This window comes from Osmia bicornis, chromosome 1 (genome assembly GCF_907164935.1).
Source record: "Osmia bicornis bicornis chromosome 1, iOsmBic2.1, whole genome shotgun sequence".
NCBI lineage: Eukaryota > Metazoa > Arthropoda > Insecta > Hymenoptera > Megachilidae > Osmia > Osmia bicornis.
Window position 1 is genome coordinate 12,284,488 of NC_060216.1, and position 20,259 is coordinate 12,304,746.

Consider the following 20,259-nt stretch of genomic DNA (forward strand, 5'->3'; position numbering starts at 1 on the left):
AAGGGCGGGTAAAATACACCTAGAAAAATTATATCTAAAATAATTAATCGTATTTTATTTATTTTACATTTTTACAAGTAGGCAATAACAACAATATGAAAAATCAGCGTACGTTATAAGAAAAGTAAACGATAAATATTTCTTTAGGTAATTGTTTAATCTTTGAAATTTACGAATGAACCTCCTGTCCCAAAACCGAAAGTTGCTTAAGTAATTGTTTAGCATTAATAAATGTTGTTGAACCATATGTGATTCGTTTATTAAACCCAGCCCCACTTTTCTGTTTTACATAGTCCACTAGATTTTGATATTCTATGTAATTTCCACCACCAACAATAAAAACAATTACATCTTGGAATGTTGGTCGATTCTTTGGCATTTGTTCGGTATGCTTCAGCTGCTTTGGATCTAAATAACAGTAATCATCCGTTTGAGACGATTGTCTTGATTCCATTAATTCATCAACTATTTTTGTGACTGGTAAATTATGCTTTTTAACAACTAAATTTTTTACTCCTTCCATCACAAAAGATGATCCTTGATTCATAAGTTTTGAAAACATACTAACTGTCTTAGTTCCACCACCTTCATAACTGTTTTGAATTTCTGCTATTCTAGTATAACTTCTCAATCTTTTTATGTATACTAAAGGATTTAAATCACAACCAGCAGCAGACAATGCTGCCTCAAGTTTATTATACTCGCTATCCGACATATTAGTATAAAGATAATATATAATAGCAAGACGTAACTTGTCCTCTGGAGTACCACAATCGGGATCGCTTATTGTTTCCAATACACTTCTATCTAATGTTTGCTTGCACATTATTTTTTCTTCTAATTCAAAAAATGTATCCAGTCTACGAGATTTTATGAAATTTAAAATACCTGTTGCAATTGATGTATGCATATCTATCAATCTCTTCATTTCTAAAAGTTGTGGTAAAGAATTTACAGCATTTGTCAAACGTGCTGTATTATTGGAAACCATTGACAATGCTACTTCACTCTCATTATCAATACCCATAGAAGATTTAAGTTTTTTAACATCCTCTTCAAAAGTACGATATTGTTCTAGTTCTTCTTGTATAGCCTCAGCTACTCTAGGGAATGGACTGCCCTTGTGTTGGCACCAAAATCTATCTTTATTGTCCAGCTCATAAGCTCTGGTCTTTGATCGTGTTCCACCTGCAGGAGATCTTCCTACATTTTCCTCTACAACCAACCTATTTAAGGCCATTTCCAATACATCATGTGCTAATGCTTGATATGTCCATGTATGATGTAATAGTGTGGCCATATCTATATTACGATCTAATATTATAAGAAGTGGTCTCTGAAAACTATAATGGCCACTTGTTTCACTTTCAAATAAATTATTTCTTGTGTCCCAAACATTTTCTCTTAATTTTTTGTCTATCATTTTGGCAACCATTTCAGCTGCATTTCCTCTTGGACATCTTATGATTGGAACAGTTCCCAATGTGACAAATACAGAAAATAAACAGTCAACAATAATATCCATTACAGATTCCATTTCAGTGTCTTTTACTTCACCTCTGTTAATCGCATGATAAGATATAACATCGCTATTTTGATGTCTAAGAATAAATAAATCATCTTCCAAAGAGATGAAATTTAAATATTGATCAAATACTTTGTGAATATTTGATACAACACCTCCAAGTAAGGCTGCAGCTGCTAAATCTTCCATTTTTTGTCGAGATATCGGTGAGATAAAGTTTAAGTGATAAATATCATATAAACCATTCTGTAAATCCTGTCCGATCCTACCAAGATTTTCATCCGTTGGTGCACAAAAGTAAATTGCTGGTACCTCAGGAATAGAATCTCTGTCAGAGTGCAACTGCATGTGGAGAGTAATGCCAAGTTCTCTAAGTTCTTTTACAGATATTAATGGTGAGATAATATCTTGTCCAAGTCGATCGTAAATTAAAACTTTCCATACTGGTACTGCTTCTTCCAATTTTTGTTCGGGTTGATTTAAATTTAACATCTGTTTTAAGGCATTTATCTGCCTGTCACGTAAACTCATCATGGTTAACCCGTTTTATAGAAATCTTTACTTCTATTACAAATCTTTTGTAACAAGTACTTTACTACTTCTTAAATGTGAAGTTTTTGTTAGGTTAATATATGTAATTTTAGGACTACATAAAGAACCAAACAATTGGAAATATTATATCTCAAATACATATGTCAACATTCGACTTTTAACTTTTAACTGTGGATTGTCAAAAATCATCCACGCAGCATAAAGTTCTGCTAGAACTCAATTCTTGCAATATAGGACACATCAATAGTTCTACGAAATGACGCAAAATCTCTAGACTACTATTAATAATCTTCAAGAAATGTAATACCAAGAACTGTATGCTTACAATATCGTTAAAAAATATACATTGTTACATCTAGATACTATGTAAAGTTTTAGATTATCAAATTAAAATCATATGCGTATAATAATTCAACTTGAAATAGTTGGAAGTTTTTTATGATCTTATTGGTAACATTGGCCGGCAGCAAAATGGCGACCTCATTTTACTGGGAAAGTAAAATCAAGGAAAAGTTTGATGTTAATATTAGGCTATCGTGCGTGACATGTAAATAATAAACGAAATTTCAATTATATAATATTAAAAGAACTATTTTAACGTTTAACATATAACATACATTGAATATTCGATGAGTTTTCGGTGATACGTTTCTGACAGCGTGTCCGCAATGGCCGATGACTCTACTTCTCTGCCAAAAAGGCGTCAATTGGTAAACAAACTAAAGATAACTTTGCAATTTAACATTGAATACAGTTGTTTTGTATGAAATTTTTATCAAAGTTAGATAAAAATTTTATATTTATTTTGAATTTAATTATAGCGGGAAAGAACTAGAAAGTTATATACAGATGACTGGACCATAGGCGATGAGGAAATCGAGGGTCGTAGGACTTTCCAACTCGATGAAAAAATTGAGTGTGAAAGATACAACCTGAATAATTTCAGTGGATTATTCCGTGAAATGAATGGTTCTGACTTAAACTTATCGTTCCTCCAGAAGCATGGACTCAGTATACCGCTGCTCTTCAGAGATAAATCTGGATTGGGATTAAGAGTTCCCAGTTCAAATTTTTCAGTTAATGATGTGAGAACATGTGTTGGTATGTTTAACATATCACTTTAAACTAAAGATTGTTGTAATTAAAAATATATCATTCAATATGTTGTATCTGAAAGAAATGTTTGTTTTTAGGTTCCAAAAGAGTATTAGATGTAATGGATGTTAACACACAAAAGAACGAAGATATGACAATGAAAGAATGGCAGAAGTATTATGAAGATCCTAATAAAGAGAGATTATTAAATGTAATTTCTTTAGAATTCAGCCATACCAAGCTAGAAAACTATGTACAATCACCTGCATTGGTACGGCAGGTTGATTGGGTGGATGTTGTATGGCCAAGGCATCTGAAAGAAGCACAGGTAGAATCTACAAATCTTTTGGAAGATATGATGTATCCAAAAGTACAAAAGTACTGTCTGATGTCTGTGAAAGGTTGTTATACAGACTTCCATGTTGACTTTGGTGGAACTAGCGTTTGGTACCATATCTTAAGAGGTGGAAAAATATTTTGGCTTATTCCTCCGACGGAAAAAAATTTATCTCTTTATCAAGAATGGGTACTAAGCGGTAAACAGTCCGATGTCTTTTTTGGCGATATGGTAGACAGATGTGGTAGAATAAGTTTAACAGCTGGAATGACATTGTTTATCCCAACTGGTTGGATTCATGCTGTGTATACCCCTCAAGATTCTTTAGTATTTGGTGGAAATTTTTTACATAGTTTTGGTATTGAAAAACAGTTGAAAGTTGCACAAGTTGAGGAACATACGAAAGTTCCACAAAAATTCAGATACCCATTTTTCACTGAAATGTTATGGTATGGTTATAAAATTATTGAAACGTAAATTTTTAACTATCATGATCATTCACATAATCGTTATATTCGTAGGTATGTTTTGGAGAGGTACGTTCACGTACTCCTCGGCAGGAGTCACTTAGATATTACCGAATCACAACGTCAACATTCAGTTCCACAACATCATCAACATCTGCATCTAACACCCTTCGAATTACATGGTTTAAAAGCAATAGTTATGTATTTACACTCATTACCTTCTACTAAGAAGAATGTGCCTGAGCTGATCCGCGATCCCGTTGCCTTAATTCACGATGTTCGATGTTTGGTAGAGCAACATAGACACGATAATCCAGACGCGGCTGTAACAGGAAATCCTGTTTTACCACCTCCACCTCCGTTAACAATTGCCGAAAGGGTAAGTGAAACTTACCCATCCTTACAATAGGATGTATTCATTTATAACATAAATTTATTAACAGGAACGTCTGAGGGTAACCAAAAAAAGTTTTGCAAAGATACAAAGGCATCACTCGCAAGAAAAGTCTGAAAGAGCTTTCCCACGACGAAGGCGTACTAGGTGTAAAAAGTGTGAAGCATGTACAAGGACTGATTGTGGGGAATGCATGTATTGTCAGGATATGGTGAAATTCGGTGGAAGCGGTCGTGCGAAACAAACATGCTTAATGAGACAATGTTTGAGGCCCATGCTTCCAGTTACAGCAGCTTGTAAAGTTTGCCGATTAGACGGCTGGGGTCAACCACCTGCACCACTAATGGGTATGTACTTTTTCGTTACGATGTTAAATTTTTAATTAAAGTAATAAGGAGAGGTATTTTAATTTCCGATCTTTAATCCAGGGAAACCAACACCAACAGCTCCATCGAGTTTAGTAGAATGTTCAATATGTTTTGACATTGTACATCCCGAATGCATAGGATTGGATCCTCAAACTATAACCGTTAGCGATGATTTACCAAACAGCTGGGAATGTCCCGAGTGTTGTGAAAGCGGTCGAAATTTAGACTGTAGGCCACGTCAACCTAAGGCTCGTGCTCGAAAACTTTCCGTATCTAGCGCAGCTTCATCAGCACCTACAACAGATTCTGAAAGGGCAACTACACCAAGTAAACGTTCAAGACCCGATCCCAGCGATGTAAGTCCCCAAATGGAATCTGAAACGGTCTAAGAATACGAAATATTCATGGTTTCTATACAAAAAATTCCAGGCATGGAATGACAGAGAACCGGCTGAGGGTGAACAGCGAACAGCTTTGCGTACACAATTAGCTGTACAATTAACTGGTTCAAGTAGTAAGTCATTGAAGAGGCCCCACGTGGTGGTTAGGCCTGTTCCACTTCCGCCTGTTCAAAGACCAGGGCCTGATTTTAATGGACAATCTTTAGCATATGACAAGACAGCATTACTTGCTATTTTTAGATTTTTAAATGCAAAGGACCTGGCGAATTGTGCCTTGGTTTGCCGTACATGGGCCAGATATAGTATAGATCCTAGTTTGTGGAGAAAATTGGATATGTCTCATTCTCATCTAACAGCTTTGCATTTAACTGGTATTATACGCCGCCAACCGGAAAATCTGTCTCTTGACTGGACAAATGTAACTAAAAGACAATTAGCCTGGCTGTTAAGTAGATTACCACAGCTCAGAACATTATCTGTACAAGGTTGTACGTGGGCTGGAGTCTGTGCTTTGAGAACTTGCACTTGTCCGCCGCTTATCACGTTAGACCTCGGTCATGTATCTGGATTAAATGATTCGAGTTTAAGAGAGGTCCTTAGTCCACCTACAGATTCGAGACCTGGTCTAATCGATAAAACTTCAAGATTAAAACATCTTAAAAATTTGTCTTTGGCTGGATGTGATATAACTGATGTAGCTTTAAGGTATATAGTTCAACATTTACCTTATCTGGAGACGTTAAATCTCTCTTCTTGCGGCAGAGTTACCGACGCTGGTGTAGCTCAATTAGCAACTCCATCAGCGCAGGCAGTAACGAATTTATCATCACTGAATCTGGCAAATTGTAGATTACTTACAGAAACAACATTAGATCATTTGGCAAGGTGTAAAGTGCTTAAACGTTTGGATCTCAGACACACAACTCAAGTTTCCACTCAGTCTGTAATTAAGTTTGCTGCCAAAAGTATTCACAATTTGCATGTAACGGATGTTAAACTAGTGGAAGAAAAGAAGTTCAAAGTTGAAGTTACGTGAAAGGAAATGTATTTGTTTACGAGAATTTTCGGCAAGTGCAATTTGATTATTGTATAAAACCATGAACAGTAATTAACGTAACGCCGAACTTCGTGGAATAATTATTTATTTGTCATGAAAATCCATCAGCACTGTATCGCATCTTCATAATGTAAGAAAGTGGACCTGACTAGTATAGGATTTCTATTCGATAACCTTCAGTTTTATCGATGTCACTATGCAATTTGAGCAAAAAATACTTGATTCGAAGTAACCAACGATTATTTTATTTTCTGCCTTTTTTTTATAGTAGATGCTGTTTTCCTTTATTCTTAATTAAAGAATATTAAGAAGAAGAAGATTAAAGAATACAGGATATTAAATAAGTAATGCAGATTCGATGAACAATATACACAAATGACAAATGTAAAGCTGCACTAGATGTTTTTGCGATTTTTGGAGAAATATATGTTTAGTTCGACGTTCAGTGTAACGAACGAAATCATTACTTACTTAATATTCAGTATTTTGTTAAATGAAGATAAAATATATCAATATAGAGATTTTTACTGTCGTGCCGAAAAACGAGCGTACGGTATTTGTTTTGCAATTCTATACAGATGTAGAAATACGAAATGCGGGTAAACAGAGATAAAGAGTCTGTAGTCTTGCGAAGAACTTGGCGAAATATCGTATCGGCTATTGATCACCTATATATTAATAACAAGAAAAGAAAGAGGTATATTTATTTGTATGTGTGATTGGATAATTTTCCAACGTGAAGATCACTAATTTGTTAAGTCGCAAAACTGAAGCAACCTGCTGACCATGTAAACTCATTACTCTAACTATAAAAACGAAAGCGCGCAATGAAACATATTCGACTATTCCATTTCATAACGTTAGATAGGTACGTTAACATTACGCTGAAAAATATGTACATTACATTAATGTTTTAATTATTGACCTAAACTATGTTGAAGGTAAAATCAATTTTCTTTTTTTTTTTTTTTTTTTAATGTAAACGAATGTACATACGATGTTTTTTCATTTTATGAGTTTCAGTTTTATTTCGTTAGTATGCATATTATGTGCGTAATTCGTGAGTGATAATAATACCGAGCAATAAGAAGTTAAGTACTTGCACTTTAATGCTACCATTAGCTCATAAATTTATTGTATGTACAATTAAAGTATCACGTATTGTTTGTATTATCTCTGTGAAAAATATCACCTAGAAAGACACGAGTTACTCGCACTAAAAAAAGTTCAACATATTTTTTCAACTTAGCCCGCAGTGCAATGTTTTTATTATACTCGTTGATGTCGAACTGTTCGTCACGAATTCATTTTTATAATTCAAGCATATATTAGAAACACTAAGATACGGATAATGTTCTAAACTATGACACTACTGTATAAAAATATGTAATCCACAGAGAACAATAGTGATATTCTGATTTTCAAATATAATTTTGAATTTTAATGATAACGTGATCATCACTACCCCATTCATTTTCGCAATTCGCGTTTCTCCTTTCAGTGTTGTATTTTACACATTAATATAATGTAAAAAGTGAATAAAGCTTATTTAACAAAAAATGATGTGATCATAAAAAAAGAGTTTTGTATATTAACGATAACAATTATACTGTATGAATGAAATGTATGTATGTATGTATGTATGTATGTATGTATGTATGTACTATCCACCGAGGACAAGAAGTCTGGCGATGCGGCACGGGGACAAGAGGGGATACTGCGCACATATCGATTGACCTAATTAGTAGATGCAATGTCACTTCGCCAGTTACGTCACGATCGGAAAGTAGGTGCGGCGTGGGGCACGACTGGGCGCGACCAATCCGATTGCGCTATTCTCAAGGAACTTGTTGTCGGTGGTCAGTGCGACGCAAATGCATGTAAGGATCGATGCTTCAGATCTCCTTCGACGCCAGTCGAGTGTATCTTTACTACGTAGTTGTTCCGAAATTTGTGACAAACATATAATTATTTATGTTGTGTATTTTAAATAAAATATCGTCGTTGAAAAGGAAAAATTTGTGAAATCCAGAAAATCCTGCTCATCGATTAATTTCATTATTAAGCATGTGAGTAAAAGTTGATTTTTCGTTTCTTAATAAGCTATCGGAAACTGTCATTAACTAATTATTGGTTTTTAATAATTTTATATAAACGTTTCTTAAATCTGCAAAGAATTACTTTTCTTTTTCTCCTCTTTCAATAATTTTAAGACGTATTTGTCACTCAACAGCGAGACTCTTCTTCGCAAGAACGATACAGAGAACGCTTTATTAAGTCCTCAAGAAGTCCGAGCTGAATCAAAGCATGGCGCATCAAGAACGGGATCCACAAGACAAATACAGCTCCAAAGAGGATCATGCCGTGGAAACTGTGAAAACGACCGATAATCGGCAGTTCGAAATGGAAAAAGGCATGCCTTGGCAACGAATAGATCCTACCGACAAGAATCTCTCCAAGCAAATGTTTCTGTATTTGACTCATAAGGAGTTGACCAACAAAATTGAGGATCTAACTGTGAAAGAATCGCATGCTTGCCAGAAACAATGTTGGGATGTAGCCCTTAGACTGAGGGATATGAGAAACAGATTGGAATTGCTTCGTGAGAAAAAGCTGTACAACGTTGATGATTTTATTTTTGATGAGAAGATGAAGAAACAAGTAATGGTGAACATTGATAAAAGAGAGAACGAACTTGCTAAACGCGAGAATGCTTGTACGGATTCAACGATGTACAGGTCGGTTCTAATTTTCGACTCTTATATTGTCAATCTGTTGCGAATTCGATACTTGGCCGTGAACAATGTTAAGGGTCTAGGACAACGAATGGCACATCTTGCTTCTCGAATTAATCGAACTCTGTTGATATTGCAACTAAAAATCATGAATTATTCACATCTCTCGGTATACTGCACTTTTACACATGTTCAGTGCTTTGCAAATGTTTGCCAAGACGTTCGTCACCCTCCACGCTCTAGATTCATTCCTCGATAGATTACAAATAGGATGGACAATTATAATTGTGTGTCTAAGATTTCGAGTAGTGAAAAAAGAATTCTATTTTTTTTGTTAATTAAATTCTTTATGCCTTTGTGTTCCTTTTAGCGAGGATGCCAAAACACTGTGGAAGAAATGGGTGCACGAAGATGAAAGATTCGTGATCGAAGATGCGCGACTGCGGAGGGAGAAGTTGATGAACATTTTGGAGAAAGCATGGCAGGGTCTCGCTATCCATGACAAGGAACGAATTACTCGATCATATCAGAGTGTGATACACGATGCTATTGTCCAAGAAGAACATAAACTCATGACTTCTCTCAACGCGGCTAAAGCAAAATCTTCTCCTTAAAATAAGTCCTAGATCCACGTTTCGTTAATTTGTAGGCCTGATTATTGTACCAAGCTTAACAATAGTTTACATTTGAATGTTTTGAATTATGTCGAATTTCGTCGCCAATATTCTATGCTGTTTAGGTGTGTTGCAATGTATTGCATTTAGCACATAATATTGCACGCTAATAAAGACTCATCACAGTCTATAATTATATCGGTACTACAATTTAATGAATAGGTGATATCGAAGCCATTCCAGATTAATAATTAATCAATTCTATATTGTATTAATGTTTCAGACGCTTAAACACGCAATTAAAATACCACTCCAATGTTGTTCACACTTGTAAAAATTATACTCGATCGATAAAAATAATCTGTATTTTTTTTATTTATCATTTTGAACTTGTCATTTTAGTAGTATTTGTACTGTCAATATCACGGTATTGTTTCCGATGTTATTATAACTTTTTCAGTCATTGTCGTGTTTGCAAGACTCGGTTTAACCATAACTGTTTAGAACGATACTTCAACGATGAGGTTACTGTATGTTGCATTATTGAAGAAATAAAGTGATTACTGTGGAAATATGACTTTCACTTATGTTTATCCTTATAAAAGATTAATTTCTGATTCTTAAATTTCTATGTCATTGCGCGTTTTGAAAAAGGTACCACCCGCCTCATCTAGTGGAAAATAATCCACAAAATGCAATTTTCATTAGTTTTACTGTACACTATTAGATGACGCTACTGATAAAGTTTTTGGGGCGGCGGGCGTCGAGATCGATAAGAAAGAGAATGTCCATAAAGAAGAAATTGTCGACGCCGCCTTTATTAGTCGTTTTCGGTCATCATTTATTTTTATAAACAAAATTCAAATAACTTTCCTGAAAATTAATTTTTTCCTCATTCATCAAACTGTGAAGACTTGATAATATTTATAGATTTCAATTCAAATAAATAATTGCCATATTCACGTGTCATTGTCGCCATACTACATTCATCCAATTCAAACGATAGGGTTACACATGTAAGGACACAGTAAGGATCAATGCTAGAGATTTCTTCCGACGCCATTTGAGTGTATCATTTCTTACCATTTTCAGAGATAGCGTAGCTTTTTCCGAAATTTGTGACAAACATATAATTATTTATGTTGTGTATTTTAAATAAAATATCGTCATTGAAAAAAAATAAAAGTTTGTAAAATCCAGAAAACCCTGCTCATCGATTCATTTCAATATTAAGCATGTGAGTTAGCGTTGATTTTTCGTTTCGTAATAACCTATCGGGAACTGTCATTGACTAATTATTGGTCTTTATTAAAAAATTACTTTACAAGGTGATAGCAAAAACAAGCATATTAATAATTTTATATAAACGTTTCTTACATCTGCAAAGAATTACTAACTTAGTGTAGAAAATTTACATGTTAAAACTTTTGTCTTTTGTTTTAATCGATAGACACGTTTTGATGTTTCCTCGTCAATTCGTTGCTCATGTAAATTATTTACCATAGATACTAGAGAAAACAAATTAGCGCGTTTACTAAACGATTGTAAAAAATGGTCGTACGACGTATTATAGTCCGCAGTTAATATGAACAAAAATTCTGTTTGAGTGTAAGATCATCTCCAAGAGGCGTTTAGGTGAGTGTGCGTGTATTAGTTTACGTGTCTATTTTTTTCAGACATAACATTTTCTATATTTTCATATATAATACTTATATGTGCATGTATACAATTGTCCATAATAATATTTAACTGTTCTTTACATTAGCTTAACCTAATTCTGCTAAAACAGAGTCAAGATCCTCTTGCAAAGTAAGGCTTTCTTCTCGTTGCTTTGCTAAATCATCTTTCAGTCTATCAACTTGTGCCTTAAGTAAATAGTTACCCTTCTTTAATGCAGCTAAACGTCCCTCATGTTTTTTAACTTTTTTCTGTAAAAATATTAAACATACATTTAAAAGAATACGCAATATTCTATGCATAAATTTTGTAAAACATTTTGAATACTTACCTGTAAAGAATTTCTTTGTCCTTCAAAAGAATCATCTTCATCTTCTGTCTCAGTTTCTTCATCTTCTTCAGATTCCTCAGATTCAGATTCTTCTTCAGACTCTGTCTCTTCATCATCTTCTTCTTCTTCATCCTCTTCGCTTTCTGACACCAACTTTGCCATTTTGTCAACTTCCTTCTGTAGACGCTTAAATTTCTTTTTCTCTTCTTTCAATAATTTTTGTTGTTGCTTAATTTGGTCTTTCAAAGCATGCCGCTCTTTTCTAGCGTTACCTGCTTTATCCCTGTTTAAAAAAAATGTTATTTTCTCTCGTATATAAAGTCTTAATAGATCAATACTCACTGTGAAGTTTTTATCTTTGTCGTCAGAAGTTTGATTTCTCTTTGTAACCGTTTCTCTGCTGCCTTTGGATCTTTCTCATCTTCCTCCTCTGAACTTTCTTCTTCTTCCTCTTCTTCGCTTTCGCTTGGCTCTTTCTTATCTATACTTTTCTGCGAAGCAATTTTTGCTACATCTTTTGCACTCGGACAACCGGCCAGTGCCATTCCTGAAACAGCGTACCAAACTGCTTCGTCGTAATCGTCCGCTAGTTCTATTACTGGCTCAGGCTCAAGCTCCTGCTCTAATCCCCAAAGCGTTTGGTAAAGAAGCAAAATTAGTATAAGCATAAAAGCATTTGATGGACAATTAATACATTTATTGCGTGCAGTGTTAAAACATTGATATATGCATTGAATGCTGCTCTATGCTCGCCCACGTTATTGCGTATGCGACGTTTGCGAATAAATTATTAATTAACAACGAAACTATAATCATTCGTACCGGCTTTCATACGTCTCTCCAAGGTTGCATACATTCTCCTCATTTCTTCTAGTTCGTTCTTGAATTTGTCTCTTTCCTCCGCGACCGTGATGTATTCCTTTTCAAACTTCTCAGCATCCTTTCTGGCTTGTTGAATTTCTTGTTTCAAAGATGTTGTAAGCGCTTCATCGTATTTCTTGTGTTCTTGTACGCTTTTCTTAGATCTCTCCCGGTCAACTTCAGCCTCGAGGTTCAAAATCCTTGCCTATGAAGAAAAACAGTACAGAGAATTAATAGATTGTTAATATTTTCCTGTTCGAGTTTACAAAGGAATCAGAAATGAAATTGTACTTGTAGTCTCTTATTGTCCCTTTCCAACGCTTCCTTGTTTCTAAGCTCCAGTGCAAGCATTTGCTTGGTACTTTGCAAATCGTCCCTCACCGCATCGATATCGTCCATATCGTCCGAGATCGAGTCATCGGTTGGCTCCTCCGCTTTCTGTATTTGCTCCTCTATCGTCAATTGCCTTCGGAATTTCCTCAGCCCTTGCAGCATCGGTTTCGAACGGTCATTCGTCTGCACCCTTTTTAGCGGTACACCCTGCTGAATCTGCTTCAGCAGTTGGTTATGCATGTTCGATTTTTCGGATTCGAACACAAAGTGTGCGTTCCCTAGTTAGAAACACTCAATCAGTACAACCCACCAACCACAAATGCGATAAATAATTCAACGCATAATTCTTGAACGAATGCTTCGTTCAATTCATTCTAGTCTTCCCATGTTTTATACAACTTGAAGTTTGGGTCATTGAACCGGATCACACACAATCCATTCTACAACTGATTTATTAGAAGAAAGGGGAATAGGAAAAGAGGGGGGATTTATCGATAAAATTCAGGAAATACGAAGACAGTAGTTAATTGAACGATAATAATATTATTCAGCCACAAAAACTGAAGGGTTCTCTTGCTGGAGAACAGGGACAAAACAATGACTACTACAAACAGCTCATATCACAGTCCAGAAACAAAAGCTAATTGAATTTGAAGTTCATTAACAATTCAACTAATTACACTTGTCGATACAGGGGTCAATTTCAATCAACATTCGCTAGAGGGTAAAAGGAGACTTAAAGGGGTGGAGGGGCTACGAATAAAACAAATCGACGAACACGGTGCGACTAGTTTTCTCTAAGAGAATCGGCCAAGGGGAATCGTAGTAGGATCGAAGTTCGATCGACGATCACCTGCTGGGTCAGCTGTAACCTTGTTCACCCTCTCGATCAAGGGCGCACTCCTGTCGTTGCATTTTACGTGCCTCAAACGTTTACCGCTTTCCACCTCCTTCATCATACTCGCCCAATCCGGACGTTTCCTTGGTCTTTGCTTTAGCATCTCTATCTTCTGTTGTTGTTCCTGGCTGAGCGGAGGAAGATCCTTGATGATCGTACGGGCCGGAGGTGGTGGAGGTGGTCTCGGTGGTGGCGGTGGTGGAATAGCTGCTCTCGACGAACTTTTCGATAGCGTCGGTGCACCTGGTTGCAAGAATGTTTCATTCAGTGACAAAATTGTGAATCTTTTCTATTGCACGTGTCTGATGGAAGAAAGAGGGCTTTACAGTGAGTTATCCTAGGGGTAAGTAGATTATTATAATGGGTTTGTTAAAAGAGTCAAATTAATGTCTTAATTTTATAACGTTTGATATTCTGATCTGTACTGACTGCATTTTTCTGTTTTTTTTCTAGGATACTCATGGGGTGTTTGATGGGACTAAATGGAGCGGGATGGTTCATGCTGTTACCTGTGGTGCTCTCGCTCTTGGAGAGAGGTATCGTGTCACCTCGAGATCGGGACCTCTCGATTCGAACCTGTCGTTCGAGCTGTGGCCTCGAAATTGGCTCTTGTCGTCCATTCTCGCGGAGCTTCGTCGGTGCCGGTTGACTAGTCGCATTCTTTTCACTTTTAGGCTGTGACGGGATTATTGTGATCTTGCTCTGTTTACGAGGCTGCGCTTCCGTCGAGGGCTTTGCTTCTGCTTTTGGTACACTCTATAAAAACAAGAATTTCTTATCATTAGAAACACAATATTTTGCGCTCACTCTTCATTCCACTTTTACACAGAGTTTTTGCAATACCGTATAGGATTCTTTGTTAGTAAAGAAGATCGTGTTCTTTGTAACGTTAACATTCGTTTCAATCACAGTCACTTTATTGCTCATGATCGATGAACATTTAATTCTTCACCATCTTAGATCAAGACTATTTAACGTAACGTGAAAATTAGTTGTGTTAAAAAATAGAAGGGAAAAAAGGTGTACACCCCCCACCTAGTCGTTCTGCTATACTAAAGAAAGAAAGTCTCGAGAATTCTGTTGGCAACTGTCGATGCTCGTTCGGTCGTCTTTAAATAATCCAATTCGCACTTCCTCCTCCGTCGTTTTTCCTCCTCCATAGTAGGATTACTTTTATAATCGATCCGATAACATTCATCTTTTTTTTCTTTTTAATAAAGTAACATTGATATGTCGTTAGAATATAATGAAATGCAAGGGTAGTTTTGATTTTCATAGGGTTGTGATGGTCAGTGAAACGTAGAAGTTGAAAGATGTCTGATGTGAAATTTGCATATTCGATGAAATTTGGCGACAAATTTGCGCGAAAGCGTAATATAAACTCGTTAAGAAACTGGCGGAAGACGCAGCTGGCAAGACATTTGAAATAGAAACGCGTGTTCTTTAAATAATCGTGACCCAGAGGCTTATATGCGAGGACCCGTGAGGCTGGCCTTCTCTCTGATCTCTCTCGTATCGAGAAAGTGAGATTAATCTACATTACTCTCTGAATAATTTGTCCAGACAGTTGTATAACTTAATCAATTTGAATTGTCGAATTCAATTCGTGTTGAAGTTGAAACAGGGAATATAATTTTATTCGAACAACCGTCGACATTGGAAGAGGGTGACGGAACGGAAACGAATAAAATGATATTTCTGGATTTTGCGCTTGTTGGAAAATTTTCAACCATAAATTTTCACCCGCGCCATATCGATAACCGAGAAGTGTTCGTAGATCTCGTAAATCATGAACATACTCGTCGATGATCTAACTGCATGCAACAGTTGTAAACAATCGGTTGACGTGAACGCTCATGACGTATCCACGTGTCTTCGAAACTTCGAGTAGCACGTTTCTCTCGTATACTTTGGATCGGTTTTGTCTTTCGGTAATTCCGGGTGGCTCGTTGCCAAAATATCGAAAGTACGCGTTTCGAAGTAAATAAGCGATAATGGAAAAACGGAAATAAACAAAGTCCACGCTGACGCGTTGAGTTGTATTTAAAAAAAGAAATTAAGGGTGGGTTAAGTGTCGTAATGTCATGAGTCAAGTTCTTCGAAAATCAGAATCGAATCATCAGATTTTCTAATAATAATTATTAGAAGTGGTTTCGATGCAACGCCCTTGTAAATCTCATCGTGTCCAAATGTTTATAACGCGAACTTGTTACACGACACCCACACCGGGTTATTAATAGTAGAGTCCGGTGACTTTGAAACCTAATATCTGAATGGAAAAAGACTGCAGAATTCGGGCGTCGTTCTTTCTTCCTTTCGTATTTCTAGTAGAACAAGTTCATAGAAAATCAGACATCATGGTTTGTGTACCTTATAAATGATACAGAACTAGAGGCAAAATAAAAAACTAAACCCAAATCTTACATTATTGTTAGTATAATAGTAATGCTATTTAGAGCTTTCTTTCTTTTTTCTTTTATTAACCATAAAAATAATCGATTAGTTAAATAATCTTGGTTTAATAAAGATATTATTTTGAACGTATTATATAATTGTTAGAAAATGAATAAAAAAGACTGCTCACTTTAAGTGTAACTTGAGTAAACGCAGGCGGTTCGTCCGTTATGGGTTTGGAGTCTCTCCTGGAGTTGAGAGTCCATGGTGCAGTAGGCATAGGTAGAGGGTTCGGACCATCTTTGACCCATGGTGGCCTGAAGGTGGTCCTCTGCGGTGGTTGACCACCGGCACCTGGCATTCTTCTTTGTTCTTGTCGCAAACTTCTTTCTTCCTCTTGTTCTCGACTTTTCTTTTCAAATTCCACCCGTCTCGGTGACACTTTCCGGGTGATACGTTTCCGCTGTCGGTGACCGCGAGATCCGTACGAAAGAACAACTCGAGGATCCTCTCGAGGACGTGAACGATACGCCACTGACGGACCTTCTGGACGATGAAACGAAATAGGTGGGAGATGATCGGTTTTACGTGGGAGAAACCACGACCCACTTTTCTCGAGACGTTTCACACTCGGGAAATCTTCCGGATTGTGGACGCGGTTCGTCGGTCCCGTTGGACCCCGAGGGATGAACTATTCCGTGGATCTCCCTTTCTTCCGATCCAGGTGCCTCGGAGCGGTAGAAAATGTCGAAGAGCGAAGTGGTTGAGAATTTTTGAGAGTCTGGGAAAGATTGAGACCTGGACCACACATCAGGGCCACGACTGCACCTCCCTAACCGCACGATATTTTCGTCCACGTGACGTCACAGAGAGACACAAGCTCGAAATAGAAGACGGTCCTCTTCTTCTAGGATGCTTTCGGTGACTCTCTTGATTCAAACGCCTCTTCTCTTGATCCTACCTACGTATCGCACTGGGTCTTGTTTACGATGCACCCGAGTGTTGATCGACACGAAGGTCGATCGATCTTCAGGGGCACCCAACGCGTCTTCGAAAGCTCAGCGTTTTAGAGAAACATTTTTCATCACCTTAATCGATACTTTGTGTAACCTACATGCTTTGTAATTTAATTTGCACTTAAACATAGAAAGATATACCAACAATAAAATACAGAAGAATTTTCGACTGTGTTGTTGTGATTTTAATAAAAACGCAAACAACCTCGGTTCAATTATTTTTATATATCTTTATAATTCTTTTATATTCCCATCAGATTTGAGTTGTTTCAAGAGATCATCATCGAGGCTTGTCGTGTTAAAGGGTGAGTCGATACCGAGAGAAGCAGTACCAGCTAGCAGCCCAGAGACACAACCAGGAGTTCCTCAAGTACGATCATTACCAACAAATCGCTAAATACTACGAGCAGCAATGTAGAATCGCGAAGCAATACGATTCGTGGAATTCCAGGGGTATAGATCCCAAGGGAGAGCTTGCGAAGGCTAAGAAAGCTGAAAGATTGCTGGTCAGAAGGAACAAGCTACGAAATCTGTTGAAGGAAGAAGATGAATCATACAGAAACGAATTGGAGGAACAGAAAATATTGAAGAATCGTAGCGAAGTGCCTTCGTTGGAGCAGTTGAAACGAAAATTAAAGGAGAAACGAGCAGAAGAGAGCCTTTATTTCCCTAGAACCTGTCGAAGATACCAATCGTACTTCGTCTGTCCTAAAGAATCTAACAGTTCCGGTTCGAGCACCCTCAGGGATACAAATCTTCAATATTCGCGTGTTTGTAGAGATTCTACAAATCTAATTCATCAGAACGGACAAAATTCTCGCTGTAGTAGTTCTGGTATGAGCAAAGGGAGCAACAGAAAATCGCAGGAACAGGAAAATTTCGATACGCGAAAGGAAGTTCATCGACGTGCATCGCTTCAGTTCTCCAACGAAGTCGTCAGGCCTAACACAAGGTATTCCGCTCGTTACGCGCGCAGGAGTTTGGAAAACACCAACGTCAGAAGTGACGATTCGACTGACTACGGGTCGAACAGGGTATCGAGCAGATCTTCCTTTGGAGCACCTAGTGAAACGTATTTGTCACTAAACAGCAAGACTCCTCTTCGCAAGAACGATAAAGAGAACGCTTTATTAAGTCCTCAAGAAGTTCGAGTGATCAAGAATCGTTCCTACAGCAGGATGGGCGATCCTGAAATGAATACCAAGGACCTCGCTCATCAGAAGGAGAGTCCTCATAGAAGGTCCCAAGACAACGATAACACTGAGCTGAATCAAAGTATGGAGGATCAAACGGAGACTCCAATTGAAGATCCGCATCAAAAACGGGACCTACAAGACAAATACAGCTCCGAAGAGGATCATATCGTGGAAGATGTGAAAACAACGGACAATCGGCAGTTCGAAGTGGAGAAAAGCATGCCTTGGCTACGAATGGATCCTACAGACAAGAATCTCTCCAAGCAAATGTTTCTGTATTTGACTCATAAAGAGTTGAAGACCAAAATTGAGGATCTAATCGTGAGAGAATCGCATGCTTGCAAGAAACAATGTTGGGACGAGGCGCTTAGACTGAGGGATATGAGAAACAGATTGGAATTGCATCGCGAGAAAAAGCTGTACAGCATTGATAATATTGTTTTCGATGAGGAGACGAAGAAACTAGCACTGATGAGCATTGATAAAAGAGAGAACGAACTTGCTGAACGCGAGGATGCTTGTACGGATTCAACGATGTACAGGTTGGTTTGAATTTTCAACTCTTATATTGTCATTCTATTGCGAATTCGATAGGTGACCGTGAGCAATGTTAAGGGTCTAGGACGACGAATGGCACATCTTGCTTCTCGAATTAGTTGAACTCTGTCGATGATGCAATTAAAAATCATGATTCATTCACGTCTCTCGGTATACGACACTTTTACACGCGTTCAGCGCTTTGCAAATGTTTGCCAAGACGTTCGTCACCCTTCACGCTCTAGATTCGTCCCTCGATAGATCACAAATAGGATGGACATTTATAATTGTGTGTCCAAAAATTCGAGTGGTGAAAAAAGAATTCTATTTTTTTTTTTTTTTGTTAATTAAATTCTTTGTACATTTGTGTTTCTTTTAGCGAGGATGCCAAAGCACTGTGGAAGAAATGGGTGCACGAAGATGAAAGATTCGTGATCGAAGATGCGCGAGTGCAGAGGGAGAAGTTGATGAACGTTTTGGAGAAAGAATGGCAGGGTCTCGCTATCCGTGACAAGGAACGAATTACTCGATCACATCAGACTGTGATACACGACGCTGTTGTCCAAGAAGAACATAAACTCATGTCTTCTCTCAACGCGGCTAAAGCAAAATCTTCGCCTACATCCTTGAAATGAATCCTAGATTGATATTTCGTTAATTTGCAGGCCTGATTATATTGTGCCAAGCTTAACAATAGTTTGCGTTTGAATTTTTTGTATTGCGTCGTTTTTCGTCGCCAATTTTCTATGCTGTGTTAGGTGTGTTGCAAGTAAATTATTAATATGTTTGGGTCGTTCAAAGGTATTGTTTTATAACTTGAAATGTATTGCATTTAGCGCATATTATTGAACGCTAGTGAAGACTCATCATAGTCTATAATAATATCGGTACTACAATTTAATGAATAGGTGATATCGAAGCCGTTCCAGATTAATAATTAATCAACTCTATATTGTACTAATGTTTGAGACGCTTAAACATGCAATTAAAAAAATACTACTCGAATCTTGTTCACTTTTGTAAAAATTATACTCCGAACGATGAAAGTAATTTGTATTTTTTTTATTTATCATTTCGAGCTTGTCATTCTAGTCGTATTTGTACTGGCAATATCACGGTATTGTTTCCTATATTATAACTTTTTCATTCATTATCATGTTTGCAAGACTCGGTTATATCATAACTGTTTGAAACGATACTTCAACGATGAGGTTACTGTACGTTGTATTATTCAAGAAATAAATTGATTACTGTAGAAATATGAATTTCAATTATGTTTATTCTTATAAAAGATTAATTTCTTAGTCTTGAATTTGTATTTCACTGCGCGTTTTGAAAAAGGTAGCACCCGCGTCATCTAGTGGAAAATAATCCACAAAATGCAATTTTCATTAGTTTTACTATAAGCTATTAGATGACGTTAGTGATATAGTTTATCGAAATTAAACGAAAACACAATTTATTTATAGAT

At 36.9% G+C, this 20,259-nt stretch overlaps 5 protein-coding genes and 1 long non-coding RNA gene across 15 annotated transcripts; 4 read left to right on the forward strand and 2 right to left on the reverse strand.

The window, feature by feature from the left end:
* Positions 1 to 35: 35 nt before the first annotated feature.
* On the reverse strand, positions 36 to 2,323 carry LOC114876412 (protein sly1 homolog). The gene has a single exon (XM_029187869.2). The coding sequence runs from the start codon at positions 2,057 to 2,059 to the stop codon at positions 170 to 172; it is 1,890 nt and encodes a 629-aa protein (XP_029043702.1). The 5' UTR covers positions 2,060 to 2,323; the 3' UTR covers positions 36 to 169.
* Positions 2,324 to 2,538: 215 nt separating this feature from the next.
* LOC114876411 (jmjC domain-containing histone demethylation protein 1-like) lies at positions 2,539 to 7,640 on the forward strand. 3 transcript variants are annotated; one of them, XM_029187866.2, is made up of 7 exons: positions 2,539 to 2,787; positions 2,899 to 3,178; positions 3,271 to 3,958; positions 4,031 to 4,355; positions 4,420 to 4,717; positions 4,799 to 5,094; positions 5,168 to 7,640. In XM_029187866.2, the coding sequence occupies exons 1-7, from the start codon at positions 2,746 to 2,748 to the stop codon at positions 6,173 to 6,175; spliced, it is 2,937 nt and encodes a 978-aa protein (XP_029043699.1). In that variant the 5' UTR covers positions 2,539 to 2,745; the 3' UTR covers positions 6,176 to 7,640. The 3 variants fall into 3 exon arrangements, with proteins under 3 accessions (XP_029043699.1, XP_029043701.1, XP_029043700.1); XM_029187868.2 differs by lacking the exon at positions 2,539 to 2,787 and having other exon boundaries at positions 3,073 to 3,162; XM_029187867.2 differs by lacking the exon at positions 2,539 to 2,787 and having other exon boundaries at positions 3,094 to 3,178; positions 3,255 to 3,958.
* A 359-nt stretch (positions 7,641 to 7,999) lies between these two features.
* On the forward strand, positions 8,000 to 10,117 carry LOC114876416. 2 transcript variants are annotated; one of them, XM_029187874.2, is made up of 3 exons: positions 8,000 to 8,265; positions 8,410 to 8,934; positions 9,302 to 10,117. In XM_029187874.2, exons 2-3 carry the CDS (start codon positions 8,504 to 8,506, stop codon positions 9,543 to 9,545), a joined length of 675 nt encoding a protein of 224 aa, XP_029043707.1. In that variant the 5' UTR covers positions 8,000 to 8,265; positions 8,410 to 8,503; the 3' UTR covers positions 9,546 to 10,117. The 2 variants fall into 2 exon arrangements, with proteins under 2 accessions (XP_029043707.1, XP_029043705.1); XM_029187872.2 differs by having other exon boundaries at positions 8,002 to 8,265; positions 8,430 to 8,934.
* Positions 10,118 to 10,419: 302 nt separating this feature from the next.
* On the forward strand, positions 10,420 to 20,053 carry LOC114876376 (trichoplein keratin filament-binding protein-like). Of its 5 annotated transcripts, none has more exons than XM_029187774.2 (4): positions 10,420 to 10,782; positions 17,360 to 17,425; positions 17,507 to 18,793; positions 19,168 to 20,053. In XM_029187774.2, coding segments are annotated over exons 1-4 (1,611 nt in total). In that variant the 5' UTR covers positions 10,420 to 10,780; the 3' UTR covers positions 19,424 to 20,053. The 5 variants fall into 5 exon arrangements, with proteins under 5 accessions (XP_029043607.2, XP_029043606.2, XP_029043605.2 ...); XM_029187771.2 differs by lacking the exon at positions 10,420 to 10,782 and adding an exon at positions 16,593 to 16,960; XM_029187773.2 differs by having other exon boundaries at positions 10,421 to 10,782; positions 17,360 to 18,793.
* On the reverse strand, positions 10,828 to 16,705 carry LOC114876378 (trichohyalin-like). Of its 3 annotated transcripts, none has more exons than XM_029187775.2 (8): positions 16,230 to 16,705; positions 14,155 to 14,401; positions 13,601 to 13,888; positions 12,706 to 13,025; positions 12,376 to 12,619; positions 11,896 to 12,175; positions 11,554 to 11,836; positions 10,828 to 11,473 (listed from the first exon to the last, which is right to left on the reverse strand). In XM_029187775.2, the coding sequence occupies exons 1-8, from the start codon at positions 16,398 to 16,400 to the stop codon at positions 11,312 to 11,314; spliced, it is 1,995 nt and encodes a 664-aa protein (XP_029043608.1). In that variant the 5' UTR covers positions 16,401 to 16,705; the 3' UTR covers positions 10,828 to 11,311. The 3 variants fall into 3 exon arrangements, with proteins under 3 accessions (XP_029043608.1, XP_029043609.1, XP_029043610.1); XM_029187776.2 differs by having other exon boundaries at positions 11,896 to 12,100; positions 16,230 to 16,704; XM_029187777.2 differs by lacking the exon at positions 16,230 to 16,705 and adding an exon at positions 14,489 to 14,663.
* Positions 11,118 to 14,190, forward strand: LOC114876379. Its single transcript, XR_003789380.1, has 3 exons — positions 11,118 to 11,180; positions 13,958 to 13,988; positions 14,099 to 14,190. It is a non-coding gene; the product is annotated as an uncharacterized LOC114876379 (long non-coding RNA).
* Positions 20,054 to 20,259: the final 206 nt, after the last annotated feature.

Coding starts and splice junctions, on each gene's coding strand:
- LOC114876412 (XM_029187869.2), bottom strand. CDS start 2,059: ATGATGAGTTTACGTGACAGGCAGATAAATGCCTTAAAACAGATGTTA.
- LOC114876411 (XM_029187866.2), top strand. CDS start 2,746: ATGGCCGATGACTCTACTTCTCTGCCAAAAAGGCGTCAATTG. Junction 3,179..3,270: donor TGATGTGAGAACATGTGTTG/GTATGTTTAACA, acceptor GTTTGTTTTTAG/GTTCCAAAAGAGTATTAGAT. Junction 4,718..4,798: donor ACCACCTGCACCACTAATGG/GTATGTACTTTT, acceptor TCTTTAATCCAG/GGAAACCAACACCAACAGCT.
- LOC114876416 (XM_029187874.2), top strand. CDS start 8,504: ATGGCGCATCAAGAACGGGATCCACAAGACAAATACAGCTCCAAAGAG. Junction 8,935..9,301: donor ACGGATTCAACGATGTACAG/GTCGGTTCTAAT, acceptor TGTTCCTTTTAG/CGAGGATGCCAAAACACTGT.
- LOC114876378 (XM_029187775.2), bottom strand. CDS start 16,400: ATGCCAGGTGCCGGTGGTCAACCACCGCAGAGGACCACCTTCAGGCCA. Junction 14,402..16,229: donor TTACTCAAGTTACACTTAAA/GTGAGCAGTCTT, acceptor TTGTTTTTATAG/AGTGTACCAAAAGCAGAAGC. Junction 12,176..12,375: donor GGAGAGACGTATGAAAGCCG/GTACGAATGATT, acceptor TTTGGGGATTAG/AGCAGGAGCTTGAGCCTGAG.
- LOC114876376 (XM_029187770.2), top strand. CDS start 16,593: ATGAAACGAAATAGGTGGGAGATGATCGGTTTTACGTGGGAGAAACCA. Junction 16,961..17,359: donor CTTCTTCTAGGATGCTTTCG/GTGACTCTCTTG, acceptor GTCGTGTTAAAG/GGTGAGTCGATACCGAGAGA. Junction 18,794..19,167: donor ACGGATTCAACGATGTACAG/GTTGGTTTGAAT, acceptor TGTTTCTTTTAG/CGAGGATGCCAAAGCACTGT.